The sequence below is a fragment of the Littorina saxatilis genome, linkage group LG11 (genome assembly GCF_037325665.1).
Source record: "Littorina saxatilis isolate snail1 linkage group LG11, US_GU_Lsax_2.0, whole genome shotgun sequence".
Classification (NCBI taxonomy): Eukaryota; Metazoa; Mollusca; class Gastropoda; order Littorinimorpha; family Littorinidae; genus Littorina; species Littorina saxatilis.
Window position 1 is genome coordinate 13,321,158 of NC_090255.1, and position 25,194 is coordinate 13,346,351.

The 25,194-nt window shown below is 42.3% G+C and overlaps 2 protein-coding genes across 2 annotated transcripts in view; both read right to left on the reverse strand.

Moving 5' to 3' along the window:
• Nucleotides 1-6,869: 6,869 nt before the first annotated feature.
• On the reverse strand, nt 6,870-13,940 carry LOC138979786 (putative ankyrin repeat protein RF_0381). The gene is made up of 2 exons (XM_070352529.1): nt 13,810-13,940; nt 6,870-11,341 (listed from the first exon to the last, which is right to left on the reverse strand). Exon 2 carries the CDS (start codon nt 11,319-11,321, stop codon nt 10,284-10,286), a length of 1,038 nt encoding a protein of 345 aa, XP_070208630.1. The 5' UTR covers nt 11,322-11,341; nt 13,810-13,940; the 3' UTR covers nt 6,870-10,283.
• Nucleotides 13,941-15,936: 1,996 nt separating this feature from the next.
• LOC138979792 (solute carrier organic anion transporter family member 4A1-like) overlaps nt 15,937-25,194 on the reverse strand; it is a 90,272-nt gene continuing 81,014 nt past the window's right edge. Inside the window, exon 13 of the mRNA XM_070352534.1 lies at nt 15,937-25,141. Coding sequence (XP_070208635.1) covers nt 24,660-25,141 — 482 coding nt within the window. The 3' untranslated portion in view covers nt 15,937-24,659. The remainder of the gene's footprint in view (nt 25,142-25,194) is intronic.

A 25,194-nucleotide genomic window follows, 5' to 3' on the forward strand; every position in this document is an offset into this window, starting at 1 on the left:
GAACTGTGTTTTTGTACAAAAGCCAGACAGAGCCCTGATGAATGGTAGACCATAGTTGAGCTCAAAGAACAGCACACTGTACTTCATATCGATGACAATTTACACTGGATTGTCTTTTTGAAGTAAACACACACACACACACACACACACACATACACACACACACACACACACACACACACACACACACACGCACACACACACACACACACACACTTTTTGAGAAAATTGGTATGTTTCTGTGTTTTTGTGGTTTTATTTTTTTACCCAAACGTTACCCTTTTGTGATCTTGAAATTTTACAACGTAATACCAAACTGTCATTTGTTTGAAGATTATGAAAACTACCAGTGCGTCACATTTACAGGTTTTGGTCTGGAAAACATCCATTAGTTATAAGCTTTTCATCTAGGGAGAGACAACCGGTTGGACGGCTTCACACTGCTCATTACTAAGACTATTCTGATTACTCAGGTGAGTCAAACCCCGACTGGTAAACACCACAACACGAACACATAACACTTTTTTAACATCTTTATTTCAATTTCTCCTTTATTCAGTGTTGACACACTGGCATGGCCTGGGAATGCTCAACCAAGAACCAAGTATAACTTGTACAGTATAACCCCCCTTTTTTAGCTCCACCCCCCCCCCCTCTGTACACACACACACACACAATATTAGACCTGCCCCCATTTAGGGCACGTACTGTATCACTGTAATTGCATTTCAAATTGACAACTAAACCAAGGATCCATCAGCACAGCACAGCACAATCCATTTCTTTTTTTAAATTGCTTCTACCTCTGACAGGTATGTCAGCCATTTTTCACTTAATTCCTTCTGATGGCGTGGAAACCATGTAACTTACATCCCTTTTCAGACTACACACACCTACAAACACCTTTCAACAATGAACACAAAAAATGCCAACTGGTTCAAATGATTTGAAACATCCTTCATTGCAATCAAGAACATGCATCAAGTAAGAAGTACAGCACAGGGTGAAGGGGCTTCACACACAGAAACACACACCGTTTTCATAAAAATAAAAGCTACTTTGATTCAAGGTTATGGGTGCTAGATTAATGGATTTGCTCCTGCAAAAAAAGAAAGCAAAAATTCACACCTGGGGACAGCAATATTTCTTAAATGCTCCATTATTGTAATTAAGTGACCCCCCTGTTAAAGGTCCTTGTCTACATTTTTATACCCAAATCGCCATTTGACCATTAAAATGCAGAGTTTATTATCTACAAATATCAACAATACACCCCCTTTCGATCAGGAAAGACGAAGCCAGTGTAGCCGTTTGAAAATTCATTGTAGTATCCCAGCGTAGTACTCATAGTAGGATATCCTTATTCGGAAAATGCCAAGCGCAAAACTCCTCTCAAATCCCGTGCATTTCGTGCGTTTAAAAAAAAGCGTAGACAGCGCTCCAGTGTCAAACTGTTGCTGCACTTGTTTGGGCGTGGCTATAAGCATAGTGACATGAATTTGATTGGTCAGTATTTTTAGGCAAAGCACATGTTCTCAGCAAACTTTAAAAAATATTGGAAGCGTGAGTCACGCTACCCCAAAATAAAATCTTTTTTTACATATATTTTTTTTCTATAACTTTTTCCCCATGGTTCACTCATCATCTGACATAACTTTTTAGCAAAATCTAACCATAAGATTATTGAAAAAAAGCAAAAATGTAGACGACCACCTTTAAGACCCAATTTAAAACTTCCCCCTTTTTAAGACCTTGCTGTCTCAAATGTGGTTTTTTTTCCGAAGCCTTGCATTGGTAAAAATCCCTCCACCAAAAATTTCTTTCAACCACGAAGGTTCCACCAAAAAAACACCTCCCATTTAAGACCTGATTTCCCAGATTGTTGAGGGTCTGTTGTCATGTGAGCGTAGATGCGTTGTGCTGCCGTTACGCGCCTGACAAGTCAGGCCCAGCACATCCGACTTCAGCTTGTTTTTATATCAGAGTGTTTGCTCTTCTAGATTGATTGCTTTACCGGGCTGCCGAGTTCAATCTACCCGATTTCTGGATGGCCGTCGCATCTTCCGCATCCATGCTGACGCCCTGAGCTGTCCAGTCTGCTGTTGTATTCGCCTTCGGTGCCAGGTTGTGGGCATATCTGTCCTGTTGCCACCTCTGCCGGATGTGTTCCCCTAGCAAGTTGGATGTGACATGGGGGTGACATGGGGGTTTCAGCTAATGGGTCCAACCCCCCAGGTTTGTCTTCAGAGTTTTCCTTCTCCTAGGAATGCTGCCTACCTTGGCTGACGAGTCGTTCCTACCCAGCGCTTGTTGAGGGGCTTAAAAGGGGTGTTTGACTGTAATCTCATAGGTTTGGTGGATATAATGTGTTTTGGGGAATATTATGTAATAACATAATCCTGCACCAGTCACTAGCTATCAACGATGCACAAAGCTAAATTGTACTCTTGTTACCCACAGTTTCAGGGAACAACCTGCAAATTGATGAGAAATTTGCCAGAAATGTTAAAGTTAGAGGAAAAATAGACGAACATCGGAAATAACTGTCAGGTTTTTATGGGCTGTGTTGCTTTCCCTGGGTTTTCCTTGCTTTTCCATAGAAACAGTGAGGCAAGCTACACGTGACATTGTAGCCTTGTATCAGTTGTTTCTACGGCAACAAAGGAACGTAACTCTTACACAACCCACTACAACTGGAGCGAGTTATTTCCCAACATCGTCTAATTAACACAAGATAAAACACAAGAGGTATAAGTCACAGAAGAGAGACTCAATGTCTCACAAGAACACAAGATCTAACAGAAGATTAAGACAATGGAAACTTCAAAGCAGCTATGCAGAACGGAGAGAGAAAAATTCCAAGACCATCACAACTAACATTAAGCCTATTGATCACGTAAACCACATAGGTTAGCCCCAGACGTGAAGGGAGAAAAGAAAACGCTAGCTATGGCAATGCTGAGGGGGACTTGGAGGGGGGGGATAGGAAATGGGCATACAATGGAACACCTTTTTGAGACCTCCTAAAATCTGAGACAATCGAGTCTTGAAAGGAGGGAGTGTTAAAGTAGAGGTTCATTTGCAGACTCTATGAAAATCTTGGCACACAAGGTCTTAAAGTAGAGGTTCATTTGCAGACTCTATGAAAATCTTGGCAAACAAGGTCTTAAAGTAGAGGTTCATTTGCAGACTCTATGAAAATCTTGGCAAACAAGGTCTTAAAGTAGAGGTTCATTTGCAGACTCTATGAAAATCTTGGCAAACAAGGTCTTAAAGTAGAGGTTCATTTGCAGACTCTATGAAAATCTTGGCAAACAAGGTCTTAAAGTAGAGGTTCATTTGCAGACTCTATGAAAATCTTGGCAAACAAGGTCTTAAAGTAGAGGTTCATTTGCAGACTCTATGAAAATCTTGGCAAACAAGGTCTTAAAGTAGAGGTTCATTTGCAGACTCTATGAAAATCTTGGCAAACAAGGTCTTAAAGTAGAGGTTCATTTGCAGTCTCCATGAAAATTTTGGCAAACAAGGTCTTAAAGTAGAGGTTCATTTGCAGTCTCCATGAAAATCTTGGCAAACAAGGTCTTAAAGTAGAGGTTCATTTGCAGTCTCTATGAAAATCTTGGCAAACAAGGTCTTAAAGTAGAGGTTCATTTGCAGACTCTATGAAAATCTTGGCAAACAAGGTCTTAAAGTAGAGGTTCATTTGCAGACTCCATGAAAATCTTGGCAAACAAGGTCTTAAAGTAGAGGTTCATTTGCAGACTCTATGAAAATCTTGGCACACAAGGACTTAAAGTAGAGGTTCATTTGCAGACTCTATGAAAATCTTGGCAAACAAGGTCTTAAAGTAGAGGTTCATTTGCAGATTCTATGAAAATCTTGGCAAACAAGGTCTTAAAGTAGAGGTTCATTTGCAGACTCTATGAAAATCTTGGCAAACAAGGTCTTAAAGTAGAGGTTCATTTGCAGTCTCTATGAAAATCTTGGCAAACAAGGTCTTAAAGTAGAGGTTCATTTGCAGTCTCCATGAAAATTTTGGCAAACAAGGTCTTAAAGTAGAGGTTCATTTGCAGTCTCCATGAAAATTTTGGCAAACAAGGTCTTAAAGTAGAGGTTCATTTGCAGTCTCCATGAAAATCTTGGCAAACAAGGTCTTAAAGTAGAGGTTCATTTGCAGACTCCATGAAAATCTTGGCAAACAAGGTCTTAAAGTAGAGGTTCATTTGCAGACTCTATGAAAATCTTGGCAAACAAGGTCTTAAAGTAGAGGTTCATTTGCAGACTCTATGAAAATCTTGGCAAACAAGGTCTTAAAGTAGAGGTTCATTTGCAGACTCTATGAAAATCTTGGCACACAAGGTCTTAAAGTAGAGGTTCATTTGCAGACTCTATGAAAATCTTGGCAAACAAGGTCTTAAAGTAGAGGTTCATTTGCAGACTCCATGAAAATCTTGGCAAACAAGGTCTTAAAGTAGAGGTTCATTTGCAGACTCTATGAAAATCTTGGCAAACAAGGTCTTAAAGTAGAGGTTCATTTGCAGACTCTATGAAAATCTTGGCAAACAAGGTCTTAAAGTAGAGGTTCATTTGCAGATTCTATGAAAATCTTGGCAAACAAGGTCTTAAAGTAGAGGTTCATTTGCAGACTCTATGAAAATCTTGGCAAACAAGGTCTTAAAGTAGAGGTTCATTTGCAGTCTCCATGAAAATTTTGGCAAACAAGGTCTTAAAGTAGAGGTTCATTTGCAGACTCCATGAAAATCTTGGCAAACAAGGTCTTAACGTAGAGGTTCATTTGCAGACTCTATGAAAATCTTGGCAAACAAGGTCTTAAAGTAGAGGTTCATTTGCAGACTCTATGAAAATCTTGGCAAACAAGGTCTTAAAGTAGAGGTTCATTTGCAGACTCTATGAAAATCTTGGCAAACAAGGTCTTAAAGTAGAGGTTCATTTGCAGACTCTATGAAAATCTTGGCAAACAAGGTCTTAAAGTAGAGGTTCATTTGCAGACTCTATGAAAATCTTGGCAAACAAGGTCTTAAAGTAGAGGTTCATTTGCAGACTCTATGAAAATCTTGGCAAACAAGGTCTTAAAGTAGAGGTTCATTTGCAGACTCTATGAAAATCTTGGCAAACAAGGTCTTAAAGTAGAGGTTCATTTGCAGACTCTATGAAAATCTTGGCAAACAAGGTCTTAAAGTAGAGGTTCATTTGCAGACTCTATGAAAATCTTGGCAAACAAGGTCTTAAAGTAGAGGTTCATTTGCAGACTCTATGAAAATCTTGGCAAACAAGGACTGGTCAAGGTCTCAAAGGGAGCGGAAGTCATAAACGGGGGGCGTCTTAAAACGGGTTCCATTGTATTGCCGATTATCACAGTCATGTAAAACAGGATGAAAGAACAGCCCTGGTGACACTCCGGTGGGAGGCTCAAGGTTTGATTTTTTCAAAGGTACCGCGTTTGTGTACACAAACATGTTGACGGCAACAGCTCTATCCAGGCTTTCACATGCAATTAAGGGCTGGCCATATTCAGGCTATGCAGGTGGCCACACTTACGTTACACCTTATGGCTCTCTCATACAGCGCCTTGCGCATGGGCTTACAATAACATCATGTACTCTGTGTACGTCTTGCAGTGCCAAGTTGAACCGCGTTATGACAAATTCATCAGAGTGTGGCTACTCGGGAAAATCCCGCTCTGTGAAAAATGTGACAAGGCGATGCATAATCCATCAAACATAACTAACATGTGGCTGCTGCTTCACAGTATCCTTCCACTTGGACACATACCAACATTCAATAGCATGGCTGCATTCTGTGCACAGTATGAACTCTTTGCTGAGGCCAAAAAGAAAAATATGTCTGTTTCCGGTAACATCGCCGAAAAAAATAGGGTCGGTCGGTCGTTTTTTTGTGTCTTTTTACGTGGTTTTTTCCCCCCCGGCGTCATTGGCCGAGATGGGTTTTTTTGCGTGACGACGGAAACGGGAGGTAAGTCTCTTCGATTGTGAAGTCTCATCGACCAATTACCTCCCGGTTTTTGTGTGTTATATTTAGTCAAGTTTTGACTAAATATTTTAACATCGAGGGGGAATCGAAACGAGGGTCGTGGTGTATGTGCGTGCGTGTGTGTGTGTGTGCGTGTGTGTGTGTAGAGCGATTCAGACTAGAGTTCCTGGGTATGAAATCCCCGAACGTTTTTTTCATTTTTTTGATAAATGTCTTTGATGACGTCATATCCGGCTTTTCGTGAAAGTTGAGGCGGCACTGTCACGCCCTCATTTTTCAACCAAATTGGTTGAAATTTTGGTCAAGTAATCTTCGACGAAGCCCGGGGTTCGGTATTGCATTTCAGCGTGGTGGCTTAAAAATTAATTAATGACTTTGGTCATTAAAAATCTGAAAATTGTAAAAAAAAATAAAAATTTATCAAACGATCCAAATTTACGTTTATCTTATTTTCCATCATTTGCTGATTCCAAAAACATATAAATATGTTATATTCGGATTAAAAACAAGCTCTGAAAATTAAATATATAAAAATTATTATCAAATTTATTTTTCGAAATCAATTTAAAAACACTTTCATCTTATTCCTTGTCGGTTCCTGATTCCAAAAATATATAGATATGATATGTTTGGATTAAAAACACGCTCAGAAAGTTAAAACGAAGAGAGGTACAGAAAAGCGTGCTATCCTTCTCAGCGCAACGAATACCCCGCTCTTCTTGTCAATTCCACGGGCACTTCCTTTGCCACGGGCGGTGGAGTGACGATGCTACGAGTATACGGTCTTGCTGCGTTCAGTTTCATTCTGTGAGTTCGACAGCTACTTGACTAAATATTGTATTTTCGCCTTACGCGACTTGTTTTGTTTTGTTTTTTGGTGCGAAAAGCGAAAAAAAACCTTTAGGGTCGGCGCTTAAAAATAGGGTCGGTCGGGTTACCGGAAACAGACATATTTTTCTTTTTGGCCTGAAATAATTCAGCAGATTGACACAGACACTGACCAAATAAATTCAATACAACATTTCCACTCTGCACTGGTAGTGGTAGCAATCCCAATGACATGAATTTATGTTGAACTGGATACTCTTATACCATGTAAAGGCCAGCAGCATGGATAGATCTTATATATTGCTGACATGATGGTCAACATAAAAATGCAAACAAGGAAGTTAAAACATATAAAAAAAAAAACGCTCGCGCTGGACCCGAGTACTCTTCAGACTGGCTCGCTCAATAAAAAACGCTCGCGCTGGACCCGAGTACTCTTCAGACTGGCTCGCTCCCCCAGTATGAACGTTTTTGTCTTGTGCACGTTTAAGACCAAGTGATTGATCTGTGTGAATTACAGGCATTCCCTTTGCTATATAAATACATTGCATGCGAGCCGAGGATGTGCGTGGTGACTGGCCTTTCTCTTTTATTTGATCACAGTGAAAATGCACACACACATACACTCTCTCCCTCACTCCCTCTCTCTCTCCCTCTCTCTCTTTCTTACACACACACACACACACACACACACACACACACACACACACACACACACACACACACACACGAGTACAGACTCATGCACGCGCGCACACACACACACACACACACACAAACACTCACACACACACACACACAAACACACACACACAAACTCTGTGTGTGTGTGTGTGTGTGTGTGTGTGTTTGTGAAACAGTAACACTAACACATGTGCACAAAATGAACACACACACACACCGCGCGAGAGAAAAAGACGTCAAAGACTTTTGACCGTGACGTAATCTTTTTATGACGCTATATTTCTGTCAATGTGTGACGAGTTCGGCTGTTCTATCAGACTGCCTGGCTGGCTGTGGCTCCGCGAATTCCTCCCACCGCCAAGTCGGTTTTTTTGTGGTTTATTTCGCATTTAGGTCCCAGGTAACATTATGAAGTTTTAATACGATCAATCGGACCTATTATCAAGTTAGTGTATCAACTTTTGAACGAACTGCGCCCAGTAGTTTCCCAGCAATAAGCTGTTAAGTGGAGACGGACAGACAGACAGACAGACACACAATTAAAGTCTGCTGAGCCCTAGTACTAGCGTACTCGGGGACATGTAGAGTATCTTTAACTGGAATAACTGTTTTGATCATACTGATTTATACCACATGGAACATTCAGCTTCTAGAGCTTTCATTCTGAAGCAAAATATAATACATACATACATGTATGTTTAGAATGTACAAGACAGCTAGAGTTCTCAGTGAACAAATGACACGTCATGAATAAACAACAATCAAACAAACCATGATTGGCCAGCACACATCCTAAAATCAGCCAATTCTAAACTGAGAGTGAGAAACAAGCAGGACATGCTAAATGCATCAATTCTTTGTAGTTTGCACAACTTTTTGATTGCATGAAAACAGACAACCCTGTCAGCTTCATGGAGAAGAAAACCCTCATCAAGGCAGCGTTTAGGCCCCAGAAACAGAAGGACGATTATCATCTCCTCACGCGACATGAACAAGTTGTGCTAATGCGACTTCGCACTGGGCATAACCGCCTAAATGCACACATGTCCCAAAAGATGAAGCTGGTCCCCTCCCCTACGTGCAGCTGTGAACAGAGGACCAGACCACTGAACACATTCTCCAGCGATGCACCATCCTTGAGAGTATGAGAAAAACCGTGTGGCCAACTGCAGTCTCCCTCCACTGCAAGCTGTACGGAGGAAAGGAAGACCTGGAGAAGACGGCATCATTCGTCTCGCTGTCCGGGCTGACAATATAGCTAGTGTGATCGACAAGAAGAAGAAGTAGGATAGTATAAACCATGTGGCATGTTGATCATCACACCTAAATCTAACACTTTCGGTTTAAGATTATCATAAGTACTGTGCCTCTGTCAATTAAGTCTTACCATTTGTAGTCACTTTCTGGATCACCAGCAAAAAAAGCTTCAACATCCACATTATCACACATCCTATGTATCTTGGCTTCACCATCAAGCTGAGGATATCACATCTGTCGTGGTTTTACTATCATCACAGCTGACAGGTAGTGTAGTCAGTATGGTCTAAGTATAACTGACTTGCAGATTATTCATCAAGAACACGACAGTGTAATCTCCAAACTGCAGGCCACAAGTAACAAAATTCACCATCTTGGCCATCATGGTCAACAATCTGAAAGTGCATGTACATGTAACTAGTGCCCGAAGCACAACAATCACCTTTGGAGGCAAAGCCATTCAAACAGGATGGAGATTTTAGAGCTAATTTCTTGGTCTTACAAAAAGTGCTATGGGTACGCAAAAGTTCCACACAGCATACAAGTAAGGAGACAATAGCAGCCAGACCCAAACACAAACAGACATTTACAAATGACAGGTTTCTAACCAGCGACTGACGTACAAGAAACGTTGAGCTACTATACTATATATATATAATTATAGCCCACGCTTTCTTTCTTTCTTTACTTGGTGTTTAACGTCGTTTTCAACCACGAAGGGTTAATAGCCCACGCTCAAGCCATCAAGGCCAACAGACAACTCTGCAGAGAGTCTTCTGTGAAGGGTGACGCAGTTGTCTCCCGGTCACACATATGCATTAACCTGTCAAAGTCATCACACCTTTTGATGGATATCATTGAAGATTGCTGCAGAACACTCTCTCCTGGCGGACACTCTGGGTCCGTCACATGCGCGATTCAATCGTGCGATTTACCCTGTCACACGGGCGACTGAGTCGTGGAAAATAGCTACGACAAGTCTGCGACTCAGTTTCATGCGATTCCCTCGTAGCTTCTCAACGATTGAATCGCGTATGTGGCTGAAGCTTTAGCAGCATATTAATGTTTGCAGTTGTCTCTGAACAAAACCACAATTCACATAAACCGTCAAATGCACCACATCTGTCAAAGATCAGCAAATACCCTAAAGCGGTCCTTTTGTTGAGCCCGAAGTCGACATGGCAAATACTCTTTGTGCGGATAGCTTCGCCAAATATACTTCGCGTAGTCGACTTGGCAAATACTCTTTGTGCTGATAGCTTCGCCAAATATACTTCGCATAGTCGACTTGGCAAATACTCTTTGTGCGGATAGCTTCGCCAAATATACTTCGCATAGTCGACTTGGCAAATACTCTTTGTGCGGATAGCTTCGCCAAATATACTTCGCATAGTCGACTTGGCAAATACTCTTTGTGCGGATAGCTTCGCCAAATATACTTCGCATAGTCAACTTCGCCCGAGTAAGGACAGGCTAAACAGCAAGCACACAAAATAACAGTATCACGCCCTCTGCAGTTCTTCAGTCAGTAAGAGGAAACGCTGAACACTGAGAGGCAAACACGTCAGCTTACTGACCTTGACCTCAATATCCTGCTTCAGCACCCCACGCAGTGCACAGCGACACAAAATCTGCAACGGAGACGGAACAGCCGTGCAATGAGTCAGGAATGCGTGAAGAAGTTCGTACTGCTGACAGTACGGCAGAGTCCACCCAACGTTTCTATAGCTCGCACCGCACGCAACAAGAAGCTGTACAAAGCGTCGGTTAGAGAAATGGATGGCCAGTAACAGTGGCGTCATGGGAACCCCTCGTTCTATCCGACTGAACACGCCGGGCGCCAGGTCAAGGGGTTGTGCTTCGAGTTCTAGGTCACAGTTATGACGCAACAGCCACAAAACAGCTTCGAGGTTCTCCGTTGCTATGGCGATGTGCAGCGGTGTGCTGCCATAAGTGTCTTGTGCGTTAATGTCCGAGCCTGCCTCGTACAGCAGATTGAGACAAGCATTCATATCCTCCGAGTCCAGCGTCCCGATGCTGGGAATGAGGCAGTAATGCAGCGCTGTCAGTCCTCTGGCGTTTCTCCGGTCGATCCTACACCCCGCAGCCAGCAGCATCGACAGGCACTGCACTCTCCCGCGACACGCCGCTTCCATCACTGGCGTCTTCTGAGCGGTGCTGAGCTTGTTTTTTTTCATGCCGGGGACGCTCAGCAGGTAGCTCAGCACGTCCTGATCGTTGACCTTGACGGCTTCATGCAGTGCCGACGCTCCTTTGAACTTGGTGTTAATGTCAGCGCCAGCGTCCACCAGGCAGCGCAAGACGTGCACATGTCCAGCCTGAGTGGCGCGCTTGAGGGCAAGGCCGATGGTCGGGGACGTGAGGAAACCGCTGTCACCATCAATGGCCTCCTGGAGAAGCTTGTTGAGAGTGTTGACGTCACCGAACCTGGCTGCCATGGAGATGAAGGACACCAGAGGACTGCGGTGAGTCCCTCTACGCGCTTGGTCGAAGAAGAAACAGCTTTGATCCGCAGCCATCTTGTTGTTGGTTGAAGTTGCTGGAAAGAGAGGAGATATTTTGTTCAAGGCTTTCCGTAGTGTGTTCTGATGAAGCAGCTGTTACTTTTTGGGAGGGTTGTGTATGTGTGTGTGTGTGTGTGTGTGTGTGTGTGTGTGTGTGTGTGTGTGAGTGTGTGTGTGAGTGTGTGTACGTGTGTGTACGTGTGAGTGTGTATGAATTTAAAAAAACAGTCTGACAAACACATGATTCATATATAATTAATTATAGTGTGTGTGTAAGTGTGTGTGCCTGAGTGTAAAAGAGAGAGAGAGAGAGAGAGAGAGAGAGAGAGAGAGAGAGAGAGGGGGGGGGAGACACACAGACGAAGCAGACACTGAGACAGACATGCAGACGGAATAGACAGAGGAATACAGAGAGAGCTGCTCGTCTTTTTTCTATCATTAGTACTTAGTTTGCAAGGGTTTGTTAAGCAGCATTCTTAATTAGAATTTCAAACAGAATGAGGCAGAGGGATGTTAAGATATCAAATAACCAAAGGGAAGTAATCGCTCTTAATGCATAGGACCACCTCACTCTCCAAGAGGACCTCAGACAACTGGAGCAGTGGGCACATAAATGGGGGATGAAATTCAACGCAAAGAAGTGCTACATCCTTAGTTCAAAGCCCACTTCCAACTTCTTCTACAACCTTGATGGAACAACCCTCAAGCAAGTTGACAAGAGCCCCTATCTCGGTGTCCAAATTTCATCCGACCTAAAGTGGTCACCACATGTGACGACCACCAGCAACAGAGCATCATCAACTCTTGGATTCCTCCGCCGAAATCTACGGAACTGCCCACAGACCTGCAGACGCACAGCATACATTGCCCTGGTACGATCAACCCTAGAGTATGCTGCAGTTGTGTGGGATCCCCACCTGAAGCAAGACATTGAACGACTAGAGCGCGTACAACACAGAGCAGCCAGGTTCATCACCAAGGACTATAAGTCTAGAGAGCCTGGCTCTGTCACCAAGATGCTAAAGGACCTCGAGGTCACAACACTCCAAGAACGACGGCGCCAACATAGACTTACAACACTGTTCAAAATTATTGTCCACAGGGCAGATACCAGCACTCCCCCCCGAAAACTTCCTCACCCCTGCAAAACAGACCCGCAGGAGGGTGAAGCCAACACAGTTTAGCGACTACAGTTCCAACAATGTGATCGAGAGGCAGGCCATCAACAACTCTAAAGGCCTAACCATACCACACTGCCGAACTGAACTGTTCAGACACTCATTTTTTGTAAAGACAGCTCCTGGAGTGGAACCATCTAAGCGAGGCGGTGATAGGCTGCACATCAGCAAAAGCCTTTTCTACTGCCGTAGGAAACCTCCCTCCTCCCTCCTCCTCCTTTTAGGCCGCTGCGCCCACCAGTCCCGTCGCATATATAGTCAACTTGGCTCCTGCGACGTACCATACCAGAACTAGAACCAGGACATGTGTAATAGAGTAAGCGAGAGTTGTACGGAACCTGCCAGGAGAAAAGGTTCAGTACAACTCTCGCTTACTCTATTACACATGTCGTATGCATTTAGAGCGATTACTTCCCGTTGGTTATTTGATAGCATTCTTAATGTCAACTGTGTGAGACGCTGAGTGGTGTGACCGATTCATCAAAGACGGGTCAGGTCACTTTGTGCCCCGGACTACCCAGGACTACCCCGGACTACAAGAAATGTTTGGACAACAAAGACAGATCTATTGATCTGTGTTTATTTACAAAACCCTTTGTGCCCCAGACTACCCCGGACTACCCCGGACTACCCAGGACTACCCCGGACTACAAGAAATGTTTGGACAACAAAGACAGATCTATTGATCTGTGTTTATTTACAAAACCCTTTGTGCCCCAGACTACCCCGGACTACAAGAAATGTTTGGACAACAAAGACAGATCTATTGATCTGTGTTTATTTACAAAACCCAGACTTTGTGCCCCGGACTGCCCCGGACTACCCCGGACTACAAGAAATGTTTGGACAACAAAGACAGATCATGTGATGCCACAATCTATTGATCTGTGTTTATCCCCGAGTACGCTAAAACTAGGGCTCAGCAGACTTTAATTGTGTGCATAAAAGTATGACAGAAAATGCACCCGAAACCATTTGTTCAAAGTTCTCTTTGAAGAATTCGCACCATTTTAGTAAATCTCATTCGTTACTTGGCCATGTCTATTACTTTGATTACGGCTCTTCTGTGAGTAAATCTCACACACACACACACACACACACACACACACACACACACACACACACACACACACACACACACACACACACAGGGGTAGTCCAGGGTAGTCCGGGGTAGTCCAGGGTAGTCCGGGGCACAAAGTGACCCGACCGATCAAAGACCTTCACTTGACACTTGTTTTTCACTTTCTGTCACTGTCAGCGTCGGTCAAGCGATGCCGCTGATGCTGATTAATTCTACTACTTGCACCATTAGTGATACATACCGCTTTCAAAGCCCTAATACCAGTTCAACAGGTTGCTGTAGCAGATCACACTAACGTGTCCAACAATCCCCACAGCAAAAACATCGCACTTCACAGCGGCAGCCATGTTTATTTACAATCTGTAACTCTGGTTACTTCCCTTAGAAAGCGGCGGTGGTGACCTCCCTTTAAAGAGCATATTCATTGCCATGGGAACAAAATCGCCCTGTGTGTACATTTTCCTGTTTTTGTATATCTTATATCGAAATCAGTTGATGTCTTTGATTAGATGTTATATGTATGTCAAAAACGAACACACTCACGTACTCACGCACACAAACGCACATGTATTCGCACGTACCCGCACTGTGACACACATAATGATGCTATCAAACAAACGCACGTACGCGCGCACTAACACATGCGAGTGTCATCAATGATGGTGGTGGCCGAAGCAGCCCTGTCTCACTGGTGTGTGTACGTGTGTGTACGTGTGTGTGTGTGTGTGTGTGTGTGTATGTGTGTGCGTGTGTCAGTGCGTGCGTGCGGTGTGTGTGTGTGTGCGTACGTGTGTGTGTGTGTGATGTCTTGTTATTGTGTGTGTGTTGTCATGTCATTCTGCTTCTGTTTGAATTATGTGCATGTATGTATGTTCATAGTTAATTGTGCCATGCATCTTGTTAGTGCATGTGTATGTGTGTGTGTAGTATGTGTGTGTGTGTGTGTGTGTGTATGTGTGTGTGTGAATGTTTGCATGCATGTGTGTGAATTCTTGCATGCACGTGTGTGTGTGTGTGTGTGTGTGTGTGTGTGTGTGTGTGTGTGTGTGTGTGTATGAATGTGTGTGTGATTGTGTGTGTTTGTGGTGGGTGTATGTGTGTGTGTGTGAGAGATAGAGAGAGAGATAGAGAGAGAGAGAGAGAGAGAGAGAGAGTGAGAGGGAGAGAGACAGACAGATAGAGACAATGACAATGACAATGACAAATCTTTATTTTTTGAGGGTGACAAGAATAAGCATAGATATGCTTTTTTGCATCTGGCCCTCGCCCTAAAGAGGGACTAAACTATTTTACTATAACTATGACTAGGAAAAAAAAGGAAAAAAAAAGGTTACATAAAAACATTAATGGTAGAACATATAAGTTTATGTACATGAAGCGCATTATGTAGAAGCATTGTTGATCATAAGGTAGTGTTCAAAATTGGGTGTAAAGCAATGAAGATAAACGCAAAGTAGGCATACTTTGCAACAATACATTAGCTCAGCAAAACAATGTATTACAGAGCCAAATCTTCATGATTTTGTCACAATAAACCATAATTCCGATAATGAACAACTGTATACAAAGAGAACATACCAATCAAGTTTATTTGTTCATAGAGTTCATTAAATGGAAAGAATATTTGGTTCTAAAAGAATGCGTATTGGTGGATTGCCGCAGGGCGTCCGGAAGAGCGTTCCAGAGGCTGCTTCCTGAATAAACAAAACTTGATTTAAATAGGTCTATCCTAGGAAGAGGAGTGTTTAGTTTTATAAAGTGGTGCGAATTCTTCAAAGAGAACTTTGAACAAATGGTTTCGGGTGCATTTTCTGTCATAATTTTATGCATCATTATTCCTTTGTTATAATTCATTCTTGACTTTAGAGGTAGGACCCCTATGTTGATGTAGTCTGAGTCGGTGAGAGTAGTCTGTTTGAGTAATACTACTTTTAGCGCTCTTTTGTGTAATCTGCTGAGTAGCTTTAGGGAATTATCACTTGCTGAGTCCCATAGAGTGGATGCGTAATCAATACGAGACTGAATATGAGCAGTGAAAAATAACTTCCTGGCTTGACAATTAAGGAACTGTTTAATTCTAGATAAGAGGTACACTTTCTTTGACACTAATTTACTAAGTTGTTCAATGTGAGGTGACCAAGACAGGTTGTTATCGATGTGGACACCTAGAACTTTGTGATGGTCGACTTTCTCCACTATGAGAGAGTGAGACAGAGAGACAGAGACAAACAAAGAGAAAGAGAGAGAGTGAGAGAGAGACAGAGACAGGCAAAGAGAAAGAGAGTGAGTCCTTACATGTGCATTTCCTGCATGCATGATTGACAGACTTTTTGTCCCACCCAACATGAAAGAAGGAGTCTGTGCCAGGTTGCATTTCATATTAAGTTTATTGAAACTCTTATCATTCAAATCTGAAACAGTGCATATATATACTAAATAATGTATATACAATATATTCTGATTCCCTGCTAAACATGGCACTTGGACTTGATATAATCTGAGCCATATGAATTAAAGAAATACAATTACGTGTACAACAGAATTGTACATGTAATACAATTTATGAAAAAATGAAACCTAAAAAAAAAAAGTTTTAAAAAACCTATGCAACAAAGAAACAAGTAAATCTGAAATCCATAGTGTACTGGTAGTTTGTAAAAACCAACACGAAATCTGAGATTCCACAAGAATTGCTAACAAGTGCGAATGAGAATAAGTTGGGGCTTAAAGGGGTGTTCCACTGTGCTATTAATGCCTTGATCATGAGTATTTAAAACAAAATTGTTATACTGTAGACAAAAAATCTGTGGTCCCAAGATTGAATTTATCTGCCATACACAGCATTTTGATCTTCTTGGACATAATATTTGTGTTGAATATCAGAAATATGCCTGAAATGTTAACTCTTAGAACACATTCATGGTACATGTATACTGATAATGAAACTGGATAAAAATATGAAATCCAAAACTGGAAAGTAATGTGTTGTATTCATGAACGTCGCACAATTTCATTCATACAGTAGTACCTGCGATGAAAGGACACCCTTGGGACCAGGAAAAAGTGTCCCTACATTGCAGGTGGCCTGTCTTGACAGGTATATTTTGGTAGAGATAATAGACAGAGATCTCAGAAAGTGTCCTTTTAAGGGAGGTGTCCTCTCATCGGAGGGGCCACACATTGCAGGTACCACTGTACCATATAATTATATGATTATACAGTGGAACCCATCCCCCTATCAAGACCTCCACAAATCTGAGAAAATCTATTCTTCAAAAGTTTTTTGTTTTTTTTAAATTGAGGTTAATTTGCAGAGCTTTTGAACAGAAAGTCTGAAAAGTCAAGGTCTTAAAAAGGAGGGAGTCTTAAATGGGGGGGGGGTCTTAAAAGGGAGTTCCACTGAACACAGAATCAGCTTGTTTTGAATGAAAAAAAAAGCTGACAAGATTTATTCTACAGAAGCAATGTTTACATGTTTAATTGATATAGTATTTGATAGTATATTGTTCAGGTTTTATTATCTCAAATAAATGAATACAGTGCCTATATGTACAACACAAATTGGCATGTAAACCTAAAAAAGAAAAGAAAAAATGGTAACTGGAATAAGTTACTTTGCCTCACAAAAAGTTCATTGTAACGGTAAGTCATATTGTTCTCCGACATACAACTAACATAAAACTGTTGTCAAATTAAGTACACCAAAATAACAAATAAAATACTGTGCACAGACAACTACATTCTATTCCCATCACACGCATACCAACTTTGTATCTTGAAACATTGACCACTCTCTCTCTCTCTCTCTCTCTCTTTATCACACACACATGTGCGCACGCACACACACACACACACACGCACAAGTAGTTTTGCAGTTGTCTTGAACACTAAGTTGCACACAGTTTTTTTTCCGTGTTTTGATTTGTGCTGCCTTTTCTCTTTTTTTCCCCCTTTCTTCTGCTGCGCTTGGTATGCACACATACAGTACTGGCTCAGTTATGGACATAGCATACATATCTATATACCGTAAAATCCCTAGCAAACGCCCAGTATCTAGCAAACGCCCACCCCCCACTTTTGACCAAAAGTTGTGCAGAGGGGTCACTACCTAGCAAACACCCAACCCTGGTTGTTGTTTTTTTCTAATAGAAAAAGGTACCTGATTCTAGTGTTATAGTGGGTTTTTATTTTATTTACAAAATATATACAGTCCCAAAAGAAACCAACATTGATTTGAAATGTGTCTATATCACAAACCCAAAATCATCACCATCGCTCGGAAGATCAGGCTTATTTACAAAAATAATTGATATCTTATCTTTTAGCGTGCAATCGCTTGACTGAATGGTTAATCCACGCCTCGGCGTTCTTGTTGCTTCTTCATTTATTGGTGTGTGTGTCTGTGTGTGTGTGTGTGTGTGTGTGTGTGTGTGTGTGTGTGTGTCTGTGTGTCTGTGTGTGTTGTTGTTTTTTGTCCCACTGTATTTCTCTGACATTGTTGTATCAATTTATTTCTCGTGTAAATGTGATGACACTTTATCTTGCCAAGGGGTGTATACCTAGCAAACGCCCACCCCTTACTTTTAGTCGAAATCTGTGCAGAGGGGGGGTGGGCGTTTGCTAGGGATTTTACGGTATATGATCATCTTCATGGCAAGAACGAACCTGTATGTGTGATCATACAGCAGCAGTAATTATAAATCTGATTATGATGTAAATGCAGACAGTTCAACTGTGCAAACCACGTTGGACACTTTACAAAAAGCATAGAATTAGAAAATAGCCACCCTAGAAAGTGGGTCTTGGTCATCCAAGACTATTCAAACATCTCCCTTTTTACATTTAGTCAAGTTTTGACTAAATGTTTTAACATAGAGGGGGAATCGAGACGAGGGTCGTGGTGTATGTGTGTCTGTCTGTCTGTGTGTGTGTGTGTCTGTGTGTGTGTAGAGCGATTCAGAGTAAACTACTGGACCGATCTTTATGAAATTTTACATGAGAGTTCCTGGGTATGATATCCCCAGACGTTTTTTTCATTTTTTCGATAAATGTCTTTGATGACGTCATATCCGGCTTTTTGTAAATGTTGACGCGGCACTGTCACACCCTCATTTTTCAATCAAATTGATTGAAATTTTTGTAAATATCAATCTTTGACAAAGGCCGAACTTCGGTATTGCATTTCAGCTTGGTGGCTTAAAAATTAATTAATGACTTTGGTCATTAAAAATCTGAAAATTGTAATCAATCAATCAATCAATGAAGCTTATATCGCGCATATTCCGTGGGTACAGTTCTAGGCGCTCTGCAGTGATGCCGTGTGAGATGAAATTTTATACGGCCAGTAGATTGCAGCCATGTCGGCGCATATTTACCTTTCACGGCCTTATTCCAAGTCACACGGGTATGGTAGACAGTTATTAACTGTGCCTAAGCAATTTTGCCAGGAAAGACCCTTTTGTCAATCGTGGGATCTTTAACGTGCACACCCAATGTGGTATACACGGGGGGTGGTTCGGACACCGAAGAGAGTCTGCACACAAAGTTGACTCTGTGAAATAAATTTCCGCCGAACCTGGGATCGAACTCGCGCTGACAGCGGCCAACTGAATACAAATCCAGCGCGCTACCAACTGAGCTATATCCCCGCCCATAACATTTTTTTTATATAATACGATCCAAATTTACCTTCATCTTATTCTACATCATTTCCTGATTCCAAAAACATATAAATATGTTATATTTGGATTAAAAACAATCTCTGAAAATTAAAAATATAAAAATTATGATCAAAATTAAATTTCCAAAATCGATTTAAAACCAATTTCATCTTATTCCTTGTCGGTTCCTGATTCCAAAAACATATAGATATGATATGTTTGGATTAAAAACACGCTCAGAAAGTTAAAACGAAGAGAGGCACAGAAAAGCGTGCTATGCAGCACAGCGAAACCACTACCGCGCTAAACAGGCTCGTTAGTTTCACTTCGTTTTGCACAAGCGGCGGACTACGGTCATTGTGAAAAAATGCAGTGCGTTCAGTTTCATTCTGTGAGTTCCACAGCTTCTATATGGATACGACTTGTGTCTGTCTGTGTGTGTGTGTGTGTGTCCGCGATGCACGGCCAAAGTTCTCGATGGATCTCTTTCAAATTTGGTGGCCATATTCAGCTACACCCCGGACACAACCTGCTCAATGAGATATTTCAACAAGTGCTCTCAGCGCGCAGCGCTGAACCGATTTTGGTTTTTCTCTGGATCCATTCCCAGTAACTCTTCCTTATCTTCTTCAGTGTTTTCAGCGTTTATCTCCCTTCCTTCGTGTGGCGTCAATCCATATTCCCGTTTCTATTTTTAGAAGGTCACTGTCGACAACGCTCAATCCATATTCCCGTTATACTATTTTTAGAAGGTCACTGTCCCGACGAAGCCGGGAAGCCGGGTAGTACTCTTTTCCAGTGTTTTGCGCGTTTATCTCTCTTCCTTCGTGCGGTGCGCCGGCAAAGCCGGCGTACACCCGGCAAAGCCGGGTCGCCGGTGCAGCCGGGTATTCGGCTTGACTTCTTCCCGGCGAAGCCGTACCCGGCGAAGCGGGTATTCATCTAGTGACTAAATGTAGTAATTTCGCCTTACGTGACTTGTTCAATCTTCCCACTGAAGTAATGCAAAAATACCTGAAATTGGGGTCAGTAAAAAACTGGAATTCAAAATGATGCAATGTGACATAAATCTGAGCACATTCTCACATTTCAAAAAAAAATCTGCTAATTGGCGGAAGCCCTGCTTTCCGTTTAATCTTCATGATGGAAGAACATTAGAACACAGTGTACATTCAGTGCATGGTACCTGCAATGAGAGGACACCCTTAGGACCAGCCATAGTGTCCCTAAATCGCAGGTGTCCTTTCCTAACAGGTGTACTTCAGTTAAGAGACAACACAAGTTGTCCTTTATTTCGAGGTGTTATCTCATCTAAGTGGGCTCACATGACAGGTGCCACTGTAAAGACAATGACAGATTTATGATGCAGCATGTCAATGCTTCTTACAGCCTAGAGTCATACCCCGCCCTTTCTCCTGTGAACAATTTTAGTTGACATTTGTAATGTGTTTATGGTAAGATAAATGTCACACGCAATTCTTGCATGCAGATCAAATATTTATATAAAACATACATTTCATCTTATGATACGTACAATAACGATTTGTTGATACACTTCTTTGATATGTTTAAAATAACTTCAGCACAAAATTTGTTGCAAAATTAAAAATGTAGCTCTCTCCTATCTATGTAGCCCCCTCCCCTCACACACACACACACACACACACACACACACACACACACACACACACACACACACACACACACACACACACACACACACACACATAAGAGATAAGACATAAAACACACACATATAATATCACAATTATATAAACAATTCATTTTGTGTGTAAGAAATTTAGACATCTAAATCAACTCATCTACCGATATCCTTCAATCTTACATATATACACAATGCCCATTCAAGAACATCTTTATCAAGCAAATTGATCCAGCTGCAAAGAAATATTTCTTCTCCTGTGCCCCTGAGAAAAATACCAGCAGTTTTGCCACAGTCGTATGACAACCTATTCACAGCGAGAGCTGACCACTTTTTATTGTTCTATGACCTGCCTTCTTGTATGTCATTGTTCCTCCGAAAACGGCGTATGGCTGCCTAAATGGCGGGGTAAAAACGGTCATGCACGTAAAATTCCACTCGTGCAAAAACACGACTGTACATGGGAGTCTAAGCCCATGAACAAAGAAGAAGAAGAAGAAGTATGTCATTGTCAGGAAGTAAATATATGACAGTATATGTTGAATTTTAATAGTATGTACATGCCGTGTATACATGTGTTTATAGCACTAACTATAAATCATATACAGATTTCATGTGCCATAATTAATCTTACTTGTGTCATGAACAATACTACCATGATTTCATCACTGCAAACGCAGTCTGCTGAAGATAGCGATTTTACTTGTGCTATAACACAGGTATTATGTGTTTCAGAGTCCTGCCCAAAACATTTCAAGCAAATTTCATGTGTCACAATCCATGTTATTTGTGTCATGTACAAGTATACCAGTACTTGAATGTGTTCCATAGTACTGCTCCTAAATTCACAGATCTCATGTACCAAAGATACAGATCATACTTGTGTAATAGCACTGAATTCACATGTTTCATAGAACTGCATACTTATCGCAAGTAGACGTCATGCGTCAAAGGACTAAATCTTGTTTGTTTCACTTCTTCTTCTTCTTCAGCGTTCCAGAATTTTTCTGGTTACGTGTGAGCTCGTTTGCCCATTTGGGCTCCCCACACTATACTCTGAGAGCATAGTCATGCAGCTCACTCCGCTTTCGTTGAGTAGGCATGCTGGGTATTTTCGTGTTTCCATAACCCACCGAACTCCGACATGAATTACAGGATCTTTTCCGTGCACACTTGGTCTTGTGCTTGCGTGTACACACGAAGGGGGTTAAGTCACTAGCAGGTCTGCACATAAGTTGATCTGGGAGATCGGAAAAATCTCCACTCTTAACCCACCAGGCAGCAGTGACCGGGATTCGAACTCACGACCTCCCGATTTGGAGGCCGACGTCTTACCACCACTGCGCTCGTCAGTTTGTTTCACTAACATACAATGTAGCTTGCATCATGAAATGCATACCGGCACGGTTGGCCTAGTGGTAAGGCGTCCGCCCCGTGATCGGGAGGTCGTGGGTTCGAACCCCGGCCGGGTCATACCTAAAACTTTAAAATTGGCAATCTAGTGGCTGCTCCGCCTGGCGTCTGGTATTATGGGGTTAGTGCTTGGACTGGTTGGTCCGGTGTCAGAATAATGTGACTGGGTGAGACATGAAGCCTGTGCTGCGACTTCTGTCTTGTGTGTGGTGCACATTATATGTCAAAGCAGCACCGCCCTGATATGGCCCTTCGTGGTCGGCTGGGCGTAAAGCAAACAAAAACCAAAAAAACAAAAAAAACAAAAAATGAAATGCATCCGGACTTCTTATTAGCTTTATGACATCTGTGTCATGAAGTCATATGCCTGTTTTGATCATGTTATTTGTGCCACAAACTGGGGCATGAACACAGCAGGTTTAATTTCCTTGTGTTTTCCTATGGTTGAAATCGGGATACTGCTGTTATAAACTTATTTGTGCTGGCAAACTAATGTAAGATGTGTCACAAACAAACGTCATGTGTCACAGTCATGTCACAGGTGTCATCAACCATTTATGTGTCACACCTGATATAACCACAGGCTTGTTTGTATCCTTAGCGGATTATGACTTTATTCAGTTATTCTGCAGAAAAACAGAAATGCTGGAGAAAAACTGTTTGTTTCTGCAGCATTTCTGCATAATGTCATCTTTCTCGAGAGCAATGTTTTTTTCTGCAGTAAAACGGTTTTACTGCAGTAAAATTGAAATCAAGAATGCTGCAGTAAAACGGTGATGTTGTTTTACTGGAGAAAAACTGTTTACACTTTTTCTTCAGCATTTTGGCATTATTCAGTTATTCTGCAGAAAAACAGAGCAAAGTTTCAAATTAAACATTGTCACATTTTCCCAGACGAACGCAGTAGTCCACTTTGCGTTCGATTTGCTTCAGAAATTGTTCACGTTCGGCCGCCATTGTGAAGTTGAATATAATGCCCTTATGCTACACACCTTCTGATTGGTACACTGCGGAACAAACTATTATACTATCCCAGGGGGCAGCGACGAATACAAACGCTACTTTACAAGGTCGTTCGTTTTTCTCCAGAAAAACTATCACAGACTATTCTGAAGAAAAAGTTAATCGCAATAATGCTGCAGAAAACCAAGTAAACATTATGCTTCAGAAAAACTGTTTTACAGCAGTAAAAAACGTTGCTTCGGCGACAGATGACATTATGCAGAAATGCTGCAGAAAAGACAGTTTTTCTCCAGCATTTCGGTTTTTCTCCAGAATAACTAAATAATGTCATAATCCGCCAAGAGCCAGTACAAAATGCTGCAGAAAAAATGTAAACAGGTTTTCTGCAGTAAAACAACAGCACCGTTTTACTGCAGCATTCTTGATTTCAATTTTACTGCAGTAAAATGTTTTGCTGCAGAAAAAAACGCTGCTTCGGCAAAAGATGACATTATGCAGAAATGCTGCAGAAAAGAATGGTTTTTCTCCAGCATTTGTCTTTTCTGCAGAATAGCTGAATAAAGTCATAATCCGCTAAGGATATGTTCGTGTGTGTGTCACAATATCACACATCAAGTAAGTGTATACAACACAAACTTGCCATGTGTCACAATATCATATGACTTTGATGGACTGTTGCAGAGTTTTAGTGCAACTAAGGGATGACATGAACTCATGTACTCATTTTCCACAGAAATATCACAGGCCACTTTTGGAGAGAAAAAAATTTTACATCTGTTTTTAAATAAAGTCAACAAAAGCACTGGTCATGTACTTCATTTTGTTCGATCAAACACCACAGCTGGCTCCCGACCGATCAAACACCACAGCTGGCTCCCGACCAATCAAACACCACAGCTGGCTCCCGACTGATCAAACACCACAGCTGGCTCATGACCGATCAAACACCACAGCTGGCTCCCGACCGATCAAACACCACAGCTGGCTCCCGACCGATCAAACACCACAGCTGGCTCCCGACCGATCAAACACCACAGCTGGCTCCCGACCGATCAAACACCACAGCTGGCTGCCGACCGATCAAACACCACAGCTGGCTCCCGACCGATCAAACACCACAGCTGGCTCCCGACCGATCAAACACCACAGCTGGCTCCCGACGGTAGGAAACTCGGGCACCTCAGCCCTGCTGTCAACTGAATATATGCACAAGTAACAGTTTTTGATTTTTCTTGTTTAACCACTATCAACAATCAAAAATGTCATAACATAGGTCAATGCTAGCACACTGCCTTCACAACAGCTAGAGCAGCCACAACTGTGTGAGTCAAGGTCGTTGTAAGATTTGTTCAACACAAAGGGGTCAAGGTCAAGGCTAACGCGCTACCTTCATCACAGATGCACTGCAATTCTCTGGGGCTCCAATCCATTGTTAGATTTGTTCAACTCAACATGGTTCGTCAAATCTACACGACCTAGGTCACTATCCACAGGCGGTTCGACCTCCAAATTCTGCGGATCACACTGACCCTCTCCCAGCGGTGCTATACCTCCCCCGGGGGAAAACTCGGAGCTGGGGGTGGAAGGCTGGGTGATGGTGGTCATGCTGGTGTGGAGGGAGATGTCCCCATCGTCCAGCGTGGGAGGGGTCATGGTGACCTCGGCGGGGGTCGGGTTTGACCGATAGAAGACCAGCGCCAGGATGAAGGCGATGGTGGATATGGTGTTGAAGGCCGTCCCCAGGGCCAGCAGGTTGTAGCTCATCCGCTGGTTGTCGTAGTAGAAGCAGGTTCCGTCGCCTTGGCAACTGGTCTGCCACACCAGGCACGTCAGGTCCAGCATCTTGCCGAACAGAATCGGCCCTGGGATGGACCCTGCACAACACACGCAAAACACAAATCAACTAACAAGAACACATACTTTATTG